General features: G+C 29.9%; 1 protein-coding gene across 4 annotated transcripts in view; it reads left to right on the top strand.

The window, feature by feature from the left end:
• Positions 1–11,740: 11,740 nt before the first annotated feature.
• Positions 11,741–22,456, top strand: part of LOC116766169 (teneurin-m) — a 131,243-nt gene continuing 120,527 nt past the window's right edge. For all 4 annotated transcript variants that reach the window (XM_061522960.1, XM_061522959.1, XM_061522958.1 and 1 more), the window contains exon 1: positions 11,741–11,964. In XM_061522960.1, coding sequence (XP_061378944.1) covers positions 11,931–11,964 — 34 coding nt within the window. In that variant the 5' untranslated portion in view covers positions 11,741–11,930. The remainder of the gene's footprint in view (positions 11,965–22,456) is intronic.

The following is a 22,456-nucleotide window of genomic DNA, read 5'->3' as shown; positions in this document are numbered from 1 at the left end:
AGAGTTGATGAACAAAGTGGGTCAAACTGAGTTTAAACAAGACTTCCCAACTTTGTCCACAAGTGGGTTCAAACTTGGGCGATAATTTTAATGACTTTTAGTTCGGAAAAACGATAACTCTCACACATACACGTTTTATATAGACGACTGTGATCTTTATAGATCCCTGAACCACAACCACTTCTTTAAAATACTCGAGCAAAAAGTTTATTAAAACTTTATTTAAAAAAAATTTAGTTATAAGAAATAAATTAGCTACACTAATAAAGGGGTTAAATTGAACATTCGGTCTCATATGATTTAAATCTTAATAAAAAATCACATAGATCTTAAATATTATCTCTATCTCTTACATTTAATTTAAGTCTATAGGAAACACAATTGTTTAAGACATTAAAAAAGAGATATAATTCCTGCATTAAACTTCAAAACTAAGATACAATACCTAAATAAAAATCTTCTATTTTATCATTTACTTCACATATGCCTGTATGCCTTCGTAATAAAAATGTTTGAACTTAAAACAATATAATAATTTTCAAACAAAATAAAATACTCGTACAAATGTATGAGTATCAATAAATCAGTATACATATTTGAATTACATACGTACGCGTACGTTCACGAGAAGTTTCCCAGCGGCCCTAAACTCAATTGGAATTCAAACTTTTTAAATATAATACTTCAAATAAAATCAAAACTATAGCATATACATCATGGAACAAAGGCTAAACAAGGATAACGGTCCCAACAGGCGTAATATTAATAACTTACATGATCTTTTAACAGATTTAGAATACCATTTGTTAAATAGATTTAACTCAGAATTGTTCCTTATACTAATATCATTACAGATTACATTACTTTGGACGACGATTTAGAGTGATATTGTCAATGTTGTAAATAAAAGAAAGAATTCTAAGACCATTACTTCTGTTTATAGGCAAGCAACCCACGTCTTCGATAGACAATAAATGAATGCACCTATTCCTGTACTATCTATCTCTTATTTTTGATTAATTGTCGGCGCTGTTGCTATTGCTTTTATCTTGAGATTTAGTTGTAATGTATTTTTAAAGTGTGGGCTAATGCGATGGAATGGCTCTTGGTCGAGTTTAGTGCGCTCTGGGTTTTATCTTTCTTTTTATTGTTGGTTACACAGTGATTGGAGTTAAATTGTTCTAACAAATATAATTTCAACAATCCCTTAGCATCCCAAATTGATCTGGTATTTAATATTAAGAGATTGCTTTTGTTCGAAGACATAAATGAAGCAAGAGATATTTAAAATAAATCATCTTAAACGGCATTGTGGAATTCAAAAATCAGGCCCCTAAAAGAGCGACCATTTAGCGAAGCACTAACACCGACCTCGTTTTCAAATGTGAAAGAAACCAAATAGGAAATTTGAATCACCATTTCGCATCCCGCTAACGAGTTTCCAATGCAATTAGTTGGAATGTTTCAACTAGACCCGCTCCGTAAATAGTTTTAGAAAAGATCGAAATATATGTAATTTATTATGTTTTAAAACATATCTGTTTTCGAACTGCCATTAAACCTTGTTAACTTAACAAATTTATTTAACCTTTATGTTTGGTAGTGGGACTAAAAAAGACCTAAACGAAAGTTGCTCTAAAATGAGTTGAGCACCATCAAGATTGCTGAACAAACAATTACCATAATTGGAATGGAAAACACATTGTCACTTGTAATTGCATAAAAATAGTTTAAATTGACATGCTCAAACAAGTAACGACTAAATGGTCGTTCGTGAGCAATCAACTTATCAGATGAATGAAACAATAGCCTCTCGTTTACATTCCGCTTTAATCGAACTCGTTTTGTACTGATTTTCTTTTTGCCTTGTCTCGTTATTTTGTTTTTATTGTCATCGATGGAACCGCAATTTCTAGTTTACTCCTTTGTTTTCTTGATTTTCTTAGATGATCTTATTCCCGTACTACATACAATTGTACCAGTAACGTTATACCAAAAATTAACTATGAGCCTGGTAACAATTCTGGTTTCAGCGTGAATATATGTGATTTTAAAAATATTAATATTAGTTGATACATAATAAGAGACGCATCAACGAAAAACGAAATTGAATTTTTCAAAGCAAAGTTTTGAAATGTCTACTTATAAACAATAGTAAAACTGAAACGTTAAGAGTCTTCAAATCATAAAAAGCATGAAAAATAAATATACTATTATAATCACTCTATTGATAAAAAAAGGTCATTAAAACTAATTTAATGCACACCCTTTAATACTCCAAAAAACGTCTCATACATATAATATTTGTAACTAGAATAGATAATGTAATACTGTGTCTATCTAATAATTATTCTTATAAACTCATTTTCTATAGCTCAGAATATTTTGCAGGATGGAAATAAAAATAATATTTTACTTTTTATACGTAATAAAAATTCGACACCTCCAAGCATTTATTTTTCAAAAAATAGCCAATTTAAGTTGATAATTGTTTTGTTTTACATATGTATGATACAAAAATACTTTGTGAGTCAAACGCAGAATTATCAAATAAAAAATGATTTCCGTGTTAACACTGTGACCCAGAAATTAAGTATTTAACATAGAATGGACATTTTATGTATTGTTAATGCAAAAGTGATTGCCATGCGTCGTTCACTAAGAGTTTAACCTATTATATATACATCTGTTACTTACATGTTTGTGGTCATAACGTCATAGTTTCGCTCATGAGTAATTGTTGTTCTTCCTCAAATAAATATATATTTTGGAAAAATTTAAGTATCTGTTTGATTTCTTCAAAAATAATTTAATTTTTTCCATTCTGGTCATAACTAATGAGTTCAGTAATATGAAATTCTTCGCCATTTTAAACGTCACTTGCTTAATTAGAAAACACCTAAAGTGAATTTATGTACAAGGAAAATATAGAACTAAAAGTAGTTTATCATTTACGGGAGCCAATACGTGGTCAAAAGCTTGTTTGTATTAAAAAACAATAAAGTTTTAATCTTTCTTTGTATTGAATGTAATACCTTTTTACATTTATATCGAAATTGATTCGTTGAATTATGGATTGCTTACAATGATCGATTTGTAGTCCATAGCGTAGTCGATTACGTGATATAAGCTGTAATAAAACACATAACTTGATCAACGGACTACCTTTTGTAAAATTCATGACTTGATTTAATAACTAAGACGATTGTTTGTCCTTAAAATTTTCATAGAAAAGCAGTAGATTGTTTCGTATCCCAAAACCCAAAAAATTCTTTCTATCCCTTCATGGAACAAATGAGAAGCTCCATACTGGTTGAAAATTCATAAATCGTAACGTTCCGTTGCGACTATCTCTCTGGTAAACTCTTAAACAACAAGGAATACGTGAAACTAAGTGCTAACCCTCTTTAGTCTGAAAAACATAGGCGTAGGAATCCGGGGTAGAATAATTTTCTACTTAAAGCATTTTTGCAGTAAAGTGGTTTAAGATTTTTATAAACACTATATCATTTTCTTGTGGTTGCAAAATTGAACCTGAATAGTTTAGTTTCATTAAATTCAGTGAATGCAAAGTTAAGATTTGTATTACTGTTGTAAATAATTCTCTCTCCGTGTATTACGTTCAAAATTTAACCACAAAGAATATGAGAGAGTACAATAAGAGATGTCATAAAATTAAGAAAATGTTATTTAAAACAATAACTGATAGAATAAAAAGTTTAGGCTCATATTATGTTGACCAAGAATTACCATAACTATCACAAGGAAAATATTATTCCTATAGGTATAAATTTTCATTGACACACAATTTGATAAATCTACGATTTTAAGCTTACGTCGGTAGCAACTGTAAATTTGTATGATTACATATCCAACGAACCTTTGTTTCCAGTATGATTTCAAAATCGTAACTACTATGCCCTGCCCCGTTACTTTAAACTTGGACAAACTTGCTTCTTTATAAGAAATATCCACTTTTGTGTCGAATACAAGTTTATGGAGCGGCGTGCAGTGATTTCGCTACACTTTGTAAATAATTTGAAACATTTTTTTACTGGTTTACCTGCTTTGGTATTTTAGTATTTTAATTTAAACAGTAAGAAAAATTTGTTTATAAAAATCAAAGAAGGTTTCGACTCCAAAAATTCGTTTAATTCAAAAAGAGGTTTCGAGCAGATACTTTCTGCTGGAGTTTTGACAATTCCAAATGTGCGATGTGCATGTTAAATGGATAACGAGACTCCATTAATAGCAGTACTTCATTTATACTCACTGCTACGATAAAATAATGAGGTTAAATTTTATATTGCAACGTTAAAAATAAATATATCATCATCATCATCATCATCAGCCTATCGGAGCCCACTGCTGAGCAAAGGACTCTTCTCACTTGGAGAAGGTTAGAGCATTAATCGCCATGCTTGCTCAAGACGGGTTGGGGATTTCAATCGTATAATTTGAAATTATAAGACCAGGTTTCCTCACTACGTTTACTTCACCGTCCCTCAGTGGTGCCTAAATACTCTTACAAAGTACATATGACTCGGAAAAGATCACATTGGTACTCGCCAGGTTTCGAACCCGCGTCGTCTCGTATCCTCACGTATAAGAGGCGGGCTTTTAACCTCCAGACCACCACGGCTTAATATATAGAAGTTTCCAACAATGAATTCGTAATTTTTAATAGAACGAAAAAGAATGGTTGAAAAAAATGTTGACTTAAAATATTTCGTCATGTAAAACATCGTATCCTAACTTGATAAAAACACATAGACTGTTCTAACTCTTTTTTACAACGCGATAAAACAGTGGGGTCCTCTCGTTGACTCTTTTATGAGGCGGTAACGAAGTATAAACTATGCAACGGTTTGTTTTGTTCCAGAATCATAATTATTCATCGGTTCACTTCACATTATGGAGCGCTTCTTATAATGTTGAGGCCTATTAATAAAGTTTTAGAATTAATTTTCTATTTATGAAATAATTTATTATGCTTTCTTTCAAATTAGTGCTTCTTATGTACTTACTTTCAATGTTTTTGTATCCTTAGTATCAATATGTAGAAGAAAACTTTTGCAATAATGATATGTACATAGTTTTTGTTGATACACTCGTACCTGTGGGCTATGGTTATCATTCGTAAGATATTATCAAGCTTCGAGATTTGACCTGCGGCCCGTTTGATCTTTCAAAGCGGTGAGAAAACACTCGTATTGACCGCTGCTCACACCGAGAATTATAAGTATGATCAATATATATATTTATATACATATATATATATATATAAACTCTCCAATTATACGTTTAAACAATTTATATTCTATACGGTATGCAATAATTTGCGCTATTTTCATAAATTATATTTTGAGGCTGTTAATTTTTTAATATACAATTTAACACCTGGCAAGGATAAAGGAAAGTCGGTATGATGATATGTATGATATAAAATTAAAATTTTAAGTTTAAATTCACATACTCCCTAAAAGACTGTGAATATAACTTTGCTATTTTTGAAACAACACGTTTTATTTCGGTGTGACCTCAAGATCGTATCTATTTTATACGGCTTGTCAGTTTGAGTTGCCTTCAGGTGCATAAGTTGGGCTTCGTATTCTAATTAAAACCCCAGATCTATTTCTACTGTCTTATTTCGAAACTTTTTATTCATATGTCGATTCTATTATATTAGCGTTAATTAAAGTCTGACGAACACTATTCGGTAGAAACGAAATTTGAAATTGGACAAGCCTTAAAACTTAACGCTATACAAAAATATTTAGCTCTACTAAAATGTGTTTAATTTTTTGTAAGCACCAAAAAGATTTGAAACATTATTTAATTACAGTTCTTACTTTTTACGACTTCTTTTTTATCAAAGTCACTGACTACAAACAAATTTCTATAATATAAAGCATTTCTTCTAAAATTAATTTCGTACTACTTCTGGGTACTCTATTATATTATGTATGAAAACAATTTTAATGATCTTTATCTTATATTTCTAAATTTTTTATAGGAGACTATTTGTTTGAGGAATTTCAATATCAATATTCATTTAGTATAGCCATTTATAAGCCAAACACCTTAAATTACATTTTAGATAATAATTATTTTAAACAAAGGTCAATCCAGAAGAAATACATTCAGTTAACTTTACCTCCTCTTTCATACACATTTTACCATATACAGATACTGTTAAAAATAAAGGATAAATCGAAAAAATTAAAAAAATATGTAATACAGAAACTATAAGGGCAGTCTATAGATCTTAAAACTAAATGTGCGAACGATCTCAAATTTTTATTTTTTTTCTTGCGGCCGAAACAGACGGGGCAAGTGTAACTAATTAATGGAAAGAAGGGATTTAATTAAATTTTATAGGTATTTCCAAAGCGTTGAAACAATAAAACTGACACAACCACATAAAGCTTTGGTTTGATCATTGTCTTTTTTTTAAAGAACAATATGACCCCTGCTACGACTATTAAATATCTTAGCGTACTGAAAAGGAAAGAAAACATAACGAACATTTAATCCACTTGAATAATACAAAATTGAATTCATATTATTTCTATATATTACTATTAAACAAAAAAAATATATATAAATTTATTAATTATGCTCTAGTGAAATTCAAAGTCACAGAGTCTTAAATTTTTTCATAGTCAAATGGCGAGAGCAAACATATCTACAGTTTTGAATTCGAAAATTTCAAACAAATAAACAAATTCTAAATAAAAAACTACAAATTTCCATGACATAGCAAACCTGCGGGAATTTATGGTTTTACTAATAAAAGTAACGGCGACAGGGATTCTATAGCGATGATAAAATTGTTTTTTGATACAAAAGTCAATAAAATTATAGCCTACAAACTTCTATATTATTAAAAATAATTCCTGATGTAGTTCCTTCACAATTAATATTGAGTTCTTTCCGGACAAGAACATAATAGATGTTAAAAATACAAAAGCTGTATAATGATTTCGATAACAGCAATTTCAATATTTCATAAACTTTTCATCATAAATATCACAGTTATTTGGATTACAATAAAAGTCCCCGGAGACAGTTACTAAGGAATAGCAGATTCAACAAACTCAGTCACAATAAAAGATAAAGCGTCCTCAATCGATCAGGCAGACCATTACTACGATTATGTTATTTAATATATAAACATCTCACTAATAACTTAAACGTTTTACTTACTTGAAACATAAAATATTTATGATATTTTTCATATAACATGATTCTAACACATTCTTTTAAAGCAATATATTTTAAATGAATCTAGAATATTAGTGTCATAAACAGTATAACGTCGGGTGCATATTTAAAATGTATCATAAAATATCGTAAGGAAATAAAATTTGACATAACTCTTTCTTATTTTTCACATGGCGACATTTGCATGTGACGTCCGTTCGAGTCGACATTGCGCAAGTAAATGAGAAAGAAGCGGAAGTTGCCATATGAAGTGTATATTTTTATTTTTTATAAAACGCGATGTTAGAGTATGTATTATGAATTTCATAAAATTTTCTCTTTAGACATAAATACATTAATTTTTCTAAGAAATATGTATTTAATATATAAAAATAAAAGAATAAGGGATTCTTTTTATTACACATCCAACAAGAGTCGATTTCAAAGTATTGTAGAGCTTAGATATGTATTTATGTCGTTCGTACCTCATCGATTCTTCTAATCAGATTAAACTGAAGCGATTGTCATCCCTGACACAGCCATCCGTTGGGGATTCACCCTTCATTGCTTAAAATTAAGTTATTGTCAAGTTTAGTGCACTAATGTGTAGGGTTGGCGTAATTCATGTGTGGTCAGAGTCGGGAATCGGGGTACATCGGATCTCCTATGAGATCCTACAATTTTACGTCACATACCTTATTTGCCATAATAAGACATTTTAAAATCGGCGATTGCTTTTGTAACAACATTTCCTTTTAACTAACATAAATAAAAAAAGTTGATAACCAGCTATCATTTAATTATTAATTATTAAATAATAGGTACTCCAAAATATTGTTTGAAATGACAACACAATCCATTAGGAAAAGCTTTACATCCCTACAGTCTTTGTTATATATCGTTCCAGTAGATTAAGCTACAAATTTCGAGATACATCTGCCATGGTATTCGGAAGATGATGCACGCATGCATTTTATATTGGTAAAGTAACTCAAAGACAATCATACTTACTTGAATATATGTATATTTATGACTTTATGTATGTAATATACACATTTATTAAATCTTACTCATAAAAATTTATAAAAAAGGTGAAAGGTTTAATGACCTTTAATAAATATTATAATTATATAATAGTTTACCTTTTCATTTTACATATATTTGTAATGTATCCATATTAATATCTTAATATTTTAAGCGTGATCTCAAAATGGAATCAAAGAGGCTCGCAAAGCCGTTACTCCGCAAATAAAATAGCGGATAACTTGCAGTTTATAGCTGGTTTAGCTTAAGCTAAGTACGCTGGAGTTATGCTACGCTTTAAGCACTTTGCTAAGGCCTTGGAAGAAGGACATGATACGGTTGACGTTTACTTATTCCATCATTCACATGTATTATATAAATAAAATAGTTTGTATATAAAGTTAGAAATGTTAAGTAGAAATCCGTAGGATTCAAAACTAGTACGTAAAGGGAAATCATTTGAATAGTTATCTGAAATCTGGATATTTATATGAAAATAATTATTATAACAACGATATTTTTTTTTAACTTTTGAAGTCAATGCTAACGTATCTCACTCATGGGGCATTGGTCTCATGTATAATTTATGTCAGTTGTGGGTTTGCTTTGTATGTTTATATTCAGAATTGGAGAGTACCTGCATGTAATGGGATTGACGTTTTAACTACATACTTATATAAATAGCTTGTACATATATTTATCAATCTTTCCACATACTTAGTTCAAATATTATTTTTTATTTCTTTAAATAGCATCTGTCTTAAATGTATCTTTATTATTTTTTTACTTTAGGAACGACTGTGAAAAATATTTTTTTCTTGTTACCCTCTATACTGATTTAAATAATTAAAATGATTATATTTAAACAAAATTACACTGGGAACACCGCTTCAACACCAATAAAGTGTAACAAAGTTCTAATACACTTAGCGAATACTCTTTAAGCTATTTGATACGACAACGAGACTGTTACGTGAAGATTATGCAAGTTGAGTCAAGTTCTAGTAAGTTTAGCTTGGAGATGTCAAAAGAGTTTAATATTTTAATTATAGACATTCAAAAAGAAATAATTTTCATGTTTCATGACACTCATAACAATGGAAGAGTGAAAAGGTAGAACAATGGGGATGTATTATGTGTCAAACAATTATAATTTTTTTGAAGAAAAAGTGTAACTTTATATTTCATACAAAATAGTATCCTATAATGACAGGAACAGATTTATGTGTAAAATATTATTTTTTTAATTTTAATATGTTTAAACCTTGTTTCCTGATACCCAGTCATACTTAGTCAAAATTATATATCGTCTCAGCGTTGTGCACTTGCATTGGCCTATTATTCCGCCTAGTGTATATCAAAGTATAGCACTGATACATTAATATTCCATACAGGGTATGCTTTCTGATTGCTTGCCCTTGCTTGGAACCTCTTAAGAAATTAGTAAGCAGAATATTATAAATTCATAGTAGATACCCTCTACCGGCGCTGTACCCAAACAAACATTGTTATTGCTAGTTAATAAAATTATTATTTATTTCATGTACATGAAAAGTCTCAACAATAATATTTACACACCTTTTTCGATAAGTATCTAAAAATATAGTAGAAGCATTTACATTCCACATGACATAATCATAATAATATAATTAGAAAATAATTATTTAAATAGAACAATTTTGCTGGGGTTTCATATTTGTAGACGTCGGTTGTAATAAAAAAGCAATATTTTTATAGTTTCCTACGAGTTAGGGCGTTATATAATACTATAAAATCATCACTACCGGTCGGATAAGATTTCATCAAATGTACCTTAATTATACCTGGTTTATTTATTTTCTTATTAAATGTATAGGATATATTACATTTTTTATTTTTTATTTTACAAATAGTAAGTATTGATAAAAAACTGACAATTTTTTTTTATGTTTTAATTTATTTTCCACTGTGTTTCAATGTTGGATTGGAACAAACAAAAAACAAAAAATTGCCTACCACCAGGTGTTTACTTTGAAGTTGTATTGAAACCAATTTGTGTGCGTAATAAATGTGATGAAACTTAACTAGCAGCCGTTTCGTTTCACTAAATCGCTTTATTGGAATCGCTATATTCTAAAGTTGCACTTTCTACCGACGTCTTAACTTCGCAAATGACGCTTATTTTTGTCAATTTTTCCATTATCACTTTAATGATGCTGTCTCCTAAATTTTCATAAGACAAAATATCAAACGCCAGGAATCTGAGAAAAGTTACCAAGCAATAGATACCGTTATCGCGAAGTTAATTATTTCATTCGGTCTTTTATATTATAATTGAAGAAAAATTATAGTTATTACTTATTTCATAACCATCCATGGTATCATGTAAACTATAGGTACCAGAATAGTGGCAGTGAAATCAAAATCATCAGGCGTAACAATTTCTAACATATAGTCTCAAAGACGAAGACCCTTAATCACTCCGACTAAATGTCCCCACTGTTTATTTATTAGATTATACTGCTTTGTAATGTTCTTAACACTCCAACGAGGAATCCCTAATGGCTGGAATACGTGGGAGTCGTTTTAATTGAGATATTGAGGGTTAAATAAAATAACATATACTTATTATTTTTACAGGAGTTTAAATTGTTATTGAAGTTGTCAAAATGAATAAACAGAATTCAAGTTATACGAACATTTCTATATTATTTGTGAGAATAACACTTTAAAACATTGATGGTATGAAATCCAAAGTTACCGACTACAGTAAAAATAGAATATTAATATTCACACCCATTTGAAACACGTCGTAAATCAAACCTAACCAACTTTTCAACAATGAGTCAAACCGTATACTTTGGTATTCGGTAAAAAGCAGTAAAACATTGCGATGACTGACAAGGCGATAAGGTGCACCGAAAATAAGTTTTTAAGAAACACATTAACTTTTTGTCTCCTATCTGAACTTGTCCCTCTTGTATACTAGTTGTCTCTTTTTACCATCGTGTGTAGCCTGTTTTAATCATTCCATGAATATGGATATTTTTTATTCAAACCCTTATCTTGTTACAAAGTTTTATCTTTTTTATTCTAATATATTTATTTTAGCTAATTATTGCTGTCCAACATTAATCAAGACGTCAAAATAAAAATCAAGATTAGAAACACATAACGAATACACCTTAGCTTTTATTTTAAAAGAACATTTCTAAGTGAAAGTAAAGTGCAATCGCACTAGATACTTACTTAAGTCAAACAAAGTGAAGTGCAATAAAAAACGCAACAAACAAAAACAAATGCGGCGAGTGTTATTCGCGTGTTATTATTAGCTGCAGTACGCATAAACAAGTTTACTGAGAAACATCGCCCCGGGCATATCGATGCGTCGACGGGCCGCGCTTTTAAAAAGCCAACCCGTCCCGTAAGAAAGGGACGGAACGGAGCACGTGGGAAGTGGATTCCGAACGCACGCATCCCCTTGTCCCCCCACCACCGGCAGCCAGCCGGAGCGCCGCGCGCACTTCAGTCGCGCGCCGACAGTACTAACGGCAACATCTTTTAAAAGTTCCGTGTCGGTGGACGAACACCCTTCCTGACGTTGTGCTGTGAACGAGTTTGAACATACGCTGTGATTTGTTTTTCAGTGTGACAACCAGAAGTGTTTGTGAACGTTACAAATAAAAATTGTGTGTTCAGTGCACTATGCGGTTGTATACGTTATGAATGGTCTGGACCGCTGCTTCTTCGATCAACGTGAGTTACGGTTTGTTAGCGAATTTGTGCGGTAATTGCTAACAACTCGCAATGCGGACCAGCTTCCCAAAAAAAAAACAACAGATTTTTTAAATAAAAATGAGTTGTTTGCAAGCTGCAAGCTTTTTATTAGAAAAAAAAACATAGTTGTATCTGTTTTGGTTAAGTGCAAAAAAGAGAAGTAACATTTAATAAAAATTTAACATCAAATACTCCTTTATATATTACTAAAATATATTCTTCTATCTATTCCTAAAATACATTCCTCTGACGTAAAACTTTATAACAACAAAATTTAAAAAAGAAAAATAAATTTTAATGACGTTGTTTTCAAATTAAATACTATTTGTTAAGTTGATAATAAGTCGATTACGAGTAATTAGAAACTCTGAACGATGACTAATAAACAAACAGGAACTGTTCGAAAGCACAGGCTATTGGATGCATTTGTATATTATTAATAAAGATAACCATTTTACAGCTAATGAGCAATCACTGCTACTTTATTTTATACAGACATTTTGACACTAAAAGAACGTTGCAACAGTCAAATAAATAGATATGAATTTTCTGTATATTGAGCAATAAAGAATCAATACTGGGACGACTTATAATAATTTCATTATTTGTCTTATCCAAGTGTTAAACTTTATATTTATTTGAAAAAAAAAAACTGTAGAAGATAAATTAAATGATATCTCAAACGCAATATAATTGCTGCCAATAAAAAACATACAAAGTTTTTAAAAATAAATAGTTTGAAAGCGTATTCGATGTAAATAGAAACATTAATAAACAATAAAACCGCTTTAATTATGTCATACAGTTCAAATAAAAAATGAATCATCAAAGGAGTATTTAATTAGTATTTTTCCTTTAAAAGTATTTGAAAAACATGTATGTTTTTATTACTTCCTAACAAAACAAGATATTTAATTTGGATTGTAACGAAGCTTTCTATTGAATTTTCTGAATAATTTAAATGGGCTTCATAAAGTGCATATTATCTATTAACGTCAATGTCATTACACAGTATATACAAATATCACAATTGCTTGAATGACCGTGCCACATAGCCGGGCCATAATTCATTTGAATTGAAGCAAAAAATTGTTTGTCCAAAGATCGATACCCTCTAAAGGGTCAACAAATCACACGTAGTTGTTCCAACACCTTACAAACATGCTTTACTGCAGTAAATAGTAAAAAACTGTATTGATATAGGTTAGCCACAAGACCACCCATACCTTGCCTGACAGAAGCACGCACGACTATTATGAGCTCATATCGAGACTGTTCCGCCCTTACGCATTCATATTTAAAATAATTTACATCTATTCATATACAGTCCTTTTTTTAAGTTCCGTTTTCGTCTGTCATACAATTTAATTTTCGACGGATATAGTGGATGTTTGTTAAATATGCCTATATGACAAACGCTTTAAAGATTTTCTCATTAAAGATTAATGTTATATTGGTTCTATTGAATAAATAAATTAGGTTTTATTAATTTTTATAAAGTGTTCTTGTAAAGTATAGTAACTGGTCTTCATTATAAATTGAATACAATGAGTTGTTGTTTCAACCACAAAGTGCATTATTATTTCCATATCATTAAATTCTTCATCTTTAACAATTCAATCGGTCACAAATAATAAAGTTTGTTTGCACAAAACTTTTACTGCGATCGACAAAAAACACTTGATGTTAAAGTTAGAAAGGTATATTAAATTGTACTATCCGTCAATACATTTATGTAAAACTCATTATTTTTAATGTCTTCATATTATTCATGTGTTCATATTTTAATAGCTGAAAAGATATTCAAGGAATTTAACAATATCCTTCTACAGTTTCCGGTTAATTTACGCCGAGGTCAACACATGCATCGAAACAGCAATCGGGACGAAACTCCCACGTGCGTTAAACAAATATTAAAACGAACACAAAATGTCATCAAATAAAAACAAACCCTAATTGTCTGTATCATTACAGCAATTGTATTCGTCTGTAATTATTGCTTGGACGGTTTGTAAACCTGTAATTTGAAAACGTAATCTAGGGAATACAATACACGGGAATAATAGCTTTATTCTCATTGAAATCTTATACATACGTATATGTATAGCATACGTTATAGACAAATACAATGATGCATACAGAATGTTAATAATATGGCTGGTTGAATTTAAAATGCTTTAGCGATCGTTGGTTCAGAGTCTTCGATTATCTTCTGCACTTAGACAAAATTGGTTGTATCTAATTTATATGAAGAAATAATGGCAAGTAACATCAAAATTAATATGACATAAAAACAATATCCCTTGTTTGATGGTCTGGGTAATCGTAAAGCCGATACAAATTGGTTTTAAAGGACCCGGCCTGTCTGTTGCTTTTTGTGAGGTTTATTATGTTTTTCTGCATAAATTTATGACAGTGCTGCTTAATAGTCAGTGTCGATTTTAATGCCATCATAAGTACGTTATGTCGATATAATGTCCACTTAATATTTGCTAAACAAACTTAGATCATTCATAAAAACCTAGCGCTGAATGTAACACATATTATTAGTACTAATGTTGATAATATACGAATTGAACGTTAATTTAATATAATAGAACAGGTGGGTTTTGAATATGTGTAAACCATTAATCATAATTACCAAGTAGTTCTAGTTTACCAGGATAAAGCAAATAAATTCACGTTAATCACCAAATGAAAGCTTTATAATAAACAGTAACAAAGCCTGTAACATATTAACAAAAGACTAATTTCATAGTGTACGTGCTGCTAATATTCGGTAATTATGTATCTGATAGTGAACGCGATAGTTTGGCAGCGAGTGGTGGCCATCTGCTGGTTTACTGAATTGGGTTAAGCATTAATCATTCTGCTAATGATACCGATTCATAACCTGTGAGAATATGATAACTACATTTGTCTTGTAAGGTCTCTTGATTTGATAACGAAAAGAATATAATATGGAGTGATATCATTATTCTAATTCCATTAGAAGAAGTTATCTACCTATAACTATAATAATAGGTTTTAAATTATTGCAATGTAATTTACAAGGTATAACCCTAAATCCAAAAATATGGTAAATTCGGGTTACACTTCTACATATGCACCAATGAATAAATGAATTCCGAATAAGGTGCTGCCACTATTTTTCAATTTTCCACCACAATAGGTACATTCCCAATGGATAACACTGATTACCATACATTGAGAGGCTTATGTTAGTAAGGTATTGATTGATGAGGTAATGTTTAGAATTTAGTCAGAACTCGTCTCGCAAGAAAAATAGCCGTAACCTATCAATCAGTTGGTAGTTCTCTTTATCAATGTACCATATCGCTTGCGAGTTATTACTTCTCGTAACAGTTTTAGATACGTTATGACAGTAATGCTAATGTGTTTTTGAAACAAGGGAACGTGCTACACATGTGGAAACAATAAATGTCAAACCGCTATACATAGAAAATAATGTCTTCAGTTTAAAATACGGCTCCTTTGACAATTATACGCTTATATAAGAAACGATCGGTTCGAATGAATTATAAATGGCGTGCAGCAATGAATGGTGTGATTGGGTGATTGGACACGCTGACGGCCCACGAGTCGGAGAACGACATCAGTACAACTGGCGCCATCTGTTATTGTTTCTCTGCACGATAGTTTAAGTACTATTTTTATATAAGGTATAACTAATTTTGGTTCTCCTTATTCAATTTTACATGAAACATCTTTCTTTAGATTTAAATAGAAGCGATAAAAAGTGCGGGACGCGTTTTAGTTGGATATAAACTCCTCAAGATTGAGTGATAAATGAAGGGACTTGGATATCAATTTTGTAGATAGAAACCCTTGATTGATGCCCTATTTGGTCTCGCGTCTTTATCTTTATTTAAGCCTTTGATAAAGGATAAATTCATAGGTGGTATATTTTTTAAACTGTCACACCCACACCGTTAAGTTACGCTCAAGGTAATCGAATTTCATAAAACCACTTCTTCATATAATTAATATACCATAAGTAATAATAAAATGGCCTTAACAATAATCAAATTTAACATAGAAATAATTAAATTGTCTTTAATAATTTTTCCTTACAATTGGTACGTTTTCATTATTTCTCTACTTTCCCATTATGATTATGCTAAAAACGTAGTAGATTGAGAGTTTCTTATAATGGACCCTTAAAATTTCACACCATTCATTTCCCCAAACGACTTTTCGTCTGCCACAAATGTAGACGAAAAATAAAATACATTTCAGATTGTTTACATACGCTTCTGCAAATAAATAAGCACTTACATATCGCAATTTTCGTTTCTGATTACACGCAGTAACAGCTTTGAGAGTAAAAATATGTCTTAGATGAAATATTCAAACATTTTTACTGAGTATTAGAGATATATGTCATAAATATATAATCAATATGTCATTAAATTTAATTTATATATTGATTAATTTGTTTATATAATCTTTACTTTAACCTATAAATATAAAAGGTGTAAAATCTCGAACATTGTTAACCTAAATCCCGTAGACATTCAGATGAATCTATTCTTACCCTCATCTTAGAAAATCCGAGTAGAAACATAATGTCAGACACAGCTGTGCGTTGCCGAGTCGTCCAACTCCTGGACCCCCAGGAACGGGTAGCTTCGCGCACATTGTTAGTATTATTATAGTAAAAGCACGGAAGGGAGAGGTCATATATGAATGGTGGGGTATATTAATCTTCACTCAGTAACTTTATAATTTACGCAATGCCTCGCCTGCTCTGTCAATTAATAGTCACGATATAAAATAAGGTATTCGTAAGTCAGAAAAAAAGATGTCTTAATATTTGTTTTTTGTAATGTAAAATATGTAATCAGTTTTCCATTTCACCATTTATCATTGAAACAATGAATTCATTACTAGCCAATTTGAATTAGTTCACTTTAAGTCAAAGGATTAAATTAAGAGCCGTCTAAACGTTCGTTCTTTACTGAAATGAATGTCGAATCTGTTGACAGTTACAAATGTAACTATTCTTTTCCTTTCTCATTAATATTCACTTTTAGTACGACCATTGAATAACATATTAAGGAACTTAGAGGTCAAATCATTTGACGTGGTATTATGAAGTTTATTTTGAATGTACTTGCTAAAAACTTATCATCTGTATTTAAAATACTTTTATTATAATTAAGTTAAATTAATTTGTATAATCAAATAAACAACTTATATATATTTCTTACACATGTTGTGTTTGTAAATTATTTTGAATTTATTATGTTGAACATTGAAAAAGTCACATATTTATTTAGTTTGTATTTGAACATGCTATGGCATTCTTCCGATAAAATTCTACTAAATGTGATGTATTGTCGGTCCTGGCGTTGATAAAGAATAATGGCTGTAAAGTTAAAATAGAGTCACGACCAAAAATGTGAACCTAAAGATACGACTACTTCGCTCCAAGTTTTGTTATTTCCAGACAATAAAAATCTACATGTGTTTCAGTTTTGTTTCTCGTTATAATAAAAAAAAGTAATTTTAAATAATAGCAATGGCATTATTTTGAATTTATTTTCAAATCCATAAGTCTTTCAGTTTACATATTTTTGATTTTTTTTAATGAAAAAACACCATAAATAAAAATAAAAGTCCTGGTTTCAATATAAAATTCGGGACAAATTCATAATATTCATTCTGATTTGTAAAAAACTTAATTCAGTTACCATTCTTAAACCAACGTATTATGTATTTGAAGGATTCACTAATCTGTTTACAAATCCTACAACTTTATGAAATTATAAACCTCTTCACCAAAGTTTGTCTAATGTAATTCGTCATAGAATTACGCATAAGGATTTGCGAACTTTTGTTTCTTGAAAGGCGGCCAACACGTGATAAGGCATTGGGATTTGTTTATATAATTTTTGAAAATTCTAGGATCAGACTTAGGTAAAAAAAAAATCAAACAAACTGTTGCTTTATTTTTAGCCGTCCAAAAACAGTTTCGTAAAAAATTTTCACTAAAACTACACTGTTATTGATTTTCTTATTTTTTTATGATTTATTTAATAGCCACCGCTTCAAATTTAGCTGCTGTAACATTGTTAAAAAGGAATAACCATTTAGTTGTCTGTCAGATTAAATGTTTCTGCTGGCAAAAAACAAGTGGCCGGCAGCGGTTTGTCAAAACGGTTGACATAATATCGCTGTACGTCCGACTCCGTGAGCCATGTTAGTGTTCCAGATTTCCCGAAAAATTCTACAAAAATTTACAATTGACAATTTTTAAAATGGACTCTCGTTGTGATAACGTTCAGAAATCGCTTGCAGCAATGCGGTACAATGGAGGTACTTTTGCTAAAGGCAACTTATAATTCAGAGATCTCGTGCCCATAGCACCTACGTGACAAATATGAATGCTTTATTCCCAAGATATAATATCGGTTGTAAAAACAAATATGTTTTATTCCGATGTTTGAGAATATCTTGTTGATGAAAGATTGTTTACTTAGATGAAAACAGATTAACAATGCTGATAATTCATTTGTTTTTACACATGAATAGGTTAATACCAACGAGACTTTTGACTTAAAAGGTATTTCTGATGTCGTTATTAGAGGATTAACTGATTTCCTGTGCAGCATCTGTTGCCTTTAGTCAAGTGTCTCACTTCGTACAGTGTTTCTTCAATAAGTATTTAATTGATAAAATCTCTATATAAGTTCAAAGTTATAGTTCCTTAATGCATTCTAATAACAAAAACGATATTTTTATAAGTTATTTCACTATAATCATTAAACGTAATAAATTAACTATTGTGGATTATTCTAAGCTCATACTCAACAATGATTTATTGTTATTACATTATTAGACAATCGAGGATTAACAAGCTTTCCTTGTATCAGATTCTAATAGAAAAATACTACTAATGTAACAAGAGTTTGCGTTTCTTCTACCTACCTATTATTTTAGTTACTTTTATTTTAAGATTTAAGACTTTGTTAGAATATCGACTTTAATACCTTCAGTGTTCTTGGTTTTTAATAAAAATTTACAATTTTCAATTAATTATTTCGTTTTCAATAGAATTTTTTTATAAAAAGTTTCATTAAAATATCAATTTGTTTTTGCAAAATGTTATCAAATAATGATTAAACTTAGACCAAATGAATTATACAAAGAGTATCGACCTTTTTATTGACGTTCATACTATGATTTTTCAAGAGCCCCTAGTAGCATAAAACTAACCACTTCGCCTATAAATAATCTACTTAACCTATTTCCAGGTAATGGATACATCAATTGATGTATATTGTTTTAATAATTTTATCGGTAGTTTCTGAATATGTTTATATGGTGATACAAATTCATATGTAGCCCTCTAAGCGATATAAATTTTATTATTCTAATAGTTCTTTAATGACTGCAATTGAAATACTCGTATCAATTATTGTAAAACAGTTATATGAAATCCACTTTACACATAACAGAAACCAAAGTTATGTTTCACATTAATTAAATCGCAATTTGTGCAAACCCTCTACCCTGTGTGAGTGAAATTGCTTCAAAATAGTCTTACAGTGCTGTTGTAATGTAACAATATAATCGTGAGATTGCGTCTCGCAACTGTTGTTTTATTTTAATCCGGACGAAAAAAAAATATATTTATGAACGGAAAATAAAAATAGATTGTTGTAATTTATTTAACACGCAACTATTACATTGAAATATTAAATGAACACGTACATTTGTCATTAATTATATAATATGTGTAATTGTATAATAAATAAAATACACGCGAAGATCTAAGGTATTATATATATATATATATATATATATATATATATATATATATATGTATATATATGTGTGTGTGTGTGTTAAAAATAAAACAATAACTATTTTAATTACTACTCCTATGCTACTTATATACAATATTGACTTTTATTTTCCATGGCGTTTATGTATGCACTGATCGTGAACTTCCAGCGATTGAAGAGTTGAGAGAACGGCGTTTATAGATTTTTCAGACTTTTATTCTTTATTATTCATTAAACCCTTGGTGTTTAAAGTAGTTTTCAATATATTTACTCAATAATGTTTCCAGGTTTTTGTGATTTGAATTATTGATATTCTATAAACAGTGTGTAAAAAGAAATTTATACAAATATCAGTAAAACAAACAAATAAAACAAAAACTAACACATATTTACTAAGTACCAACAATTAATTACCCGCTAGCCGCTTGTAACTTGTTCGGATTGTAAAAGCTTACCACACTAAAGTACACAACTTACTCTCCTGTGTGCCGTAAATTTACGATGCATGCGCTACGGGAATTTCGTTACGTTGCTCCTTAACCGACATCGGATTTCATACAACCGTTGTAACATTATTTGAGATTTTATTGTTAGCTTCAATTAGTTTTAATCAGTATAATAACAATAAATATATTAAATAACAATAATTATTTCTTGAAATAAATGAAAGAAAATGGCTCCTTTTTTATTTTACGAACTAAATACTTGTTTAAGCCTTACCAACAAGTATATATATATATACGTCAGAAACAAATTTACATATAACCTTAAATTTTATAGCATAATTAACGTGAAACCACACGACTCGTTCTCGATATGATTAAGCCAAGTTACGTTAATGCCTTTAATACGTATTAACGTTGTTACATGTATTTACTTTAAGGTTACTGTGTTTTATCCTCCAACTAATTAATATTAATAACTTTCATCTATCGTGTATAGGTATATTTAGTTTTTGAATGATTTTGGATACCTGTTATGTTAATGTTTAGAATTTAAAGGGAAAATATATCGATTTGAAAATTTTATAAGATAATGAAATTTATATTTTTAATATCTTGAATTCTCCTTTTTACAAGATTTTTCAACTTCACTGGACCTTAAAACAACAATAGAATTTTATTATAACATTCAATTAAATTATATTAAAACAAAACGCCTTATTAGGAAAAAATTAAGAAATTACAAAGAAAAATTTATTATATCTTTCCATTAGAAGTCATAAAACATTAGTTTTCAATAACTTCTTACACCGAAGAGATGTATTTCCCAAGAAGAGCAACTTTTTGTTACTTTTCTGACTCTCCTCTTGTTATGCAAACAACAAAAACCACCTATCCTCTACCTTTTTTACCTCAAAACATTTCAATGCAAATGCCTGTGATTTTTACTCTCATTGTAGAAATCCAGCCCACTTTCCTTTATTTTTAAGTTCAGCCTCAGTCTTAAATTAAAACAAAATCAAATGAAGACATAACCCACCTAACTTAAGCTTTTAAATGTTAATAAAATACTAATTTTTCATTACTTTGTATTTCATATGTTTATTGGAATTGATCTATATCTATAAAACCTTAGGGTACCTCATAAGAATCCTTTGGTACCGTTCCGGCCAACGAACAATTCTTAATTTTGAAAAGAAAAAAAAATTAAAATGTATAATTAAAATGTCCTATATATTTAATTAACTTATTTTGATTAATAAATATTATTATTTAGAATTAAATGTATTCTGCTATTAAAAGTTATATTTAGAATATTCAATAAAAAAAATAAAAATCATAATACATATTTTCAGTTTCACAATTTACACACATAAATTATAGAATAATCGTCACGACATTGTGCCGGCACAGAATAATACTCAACAAAAGTAATGACTTTAAAAAGTAAAAATCAGGCAAGCCGCTTTGACCTAAACCATAAAATATTCGTGATATTAACAAAAGCCAGGATTTTCGTGCTCCAACACCGAAATTTTTCTAATGATTCCAGTTGGAATAGACAAAAAGGAAATATTAAAGTCTGCTTTCTCAAATAATGACATTATTATACCACGAAAGGCCTAGTTTCATTGGCATATTTAATTTTTGTGCCACGGTATGAGGCGATCGTACTTTTTACCCATCCTGTATGTCGCGTCCGTGACCTATTTTTTTTGTTCCCATAGAAGTTACGCTGCAATCATATACTTGTCCATATGTTATAAAATATTCATAAAAAATAAGCTCTAAGTAACTTTAAACTTAACTACACTCTTATACTTACATTGGAATATAATTCTCGGTAACATTCCTTTAGGTTGAAATCAATATTAAAGAATTACTATCTAAAGATGAATCCCTGATTATTGTTGAATACGTAATAAGGAAAACTTCAAAAATCCTTTTACCCGTAGACTATTAGAAATTCATACATACTAAGAAATAAATACATATATATATATACTAAAATGTAGACTTGTATATGTCATTGAAGCTGAATGGTTTCTCCTTAGAATAGTATTTCAGAAAAACGTGAAATAAATTTTTTACCCATCTATAAGTTTCGTATTTTATAGGTCAATCGTGCTCTTGGCAGACGTAAAGCTGTATAAGCGGCGCCGATTTCTGTCATAGACATGTCTCCTCCACTTGCGATAAAGAGTAATTTAAAAC

The sequence above is a fragment of the Danaus plexippus genome, chromosome 15 (genome assembly GCF_018135715.1).
Source record: "Danaus plexippus chromosome 15, MEX_DaPlex, whole genome shotgun sequence".
Lineage (NCBI taxonomy): Eukaryota > Metazoa > Arthropoda > Insecta > Lepidoptera > Nymphalidae > Danaus > Danaus plexippus.
This window is presented reverse-complemented; position numbering and strand designations above follow the sequence as displayed.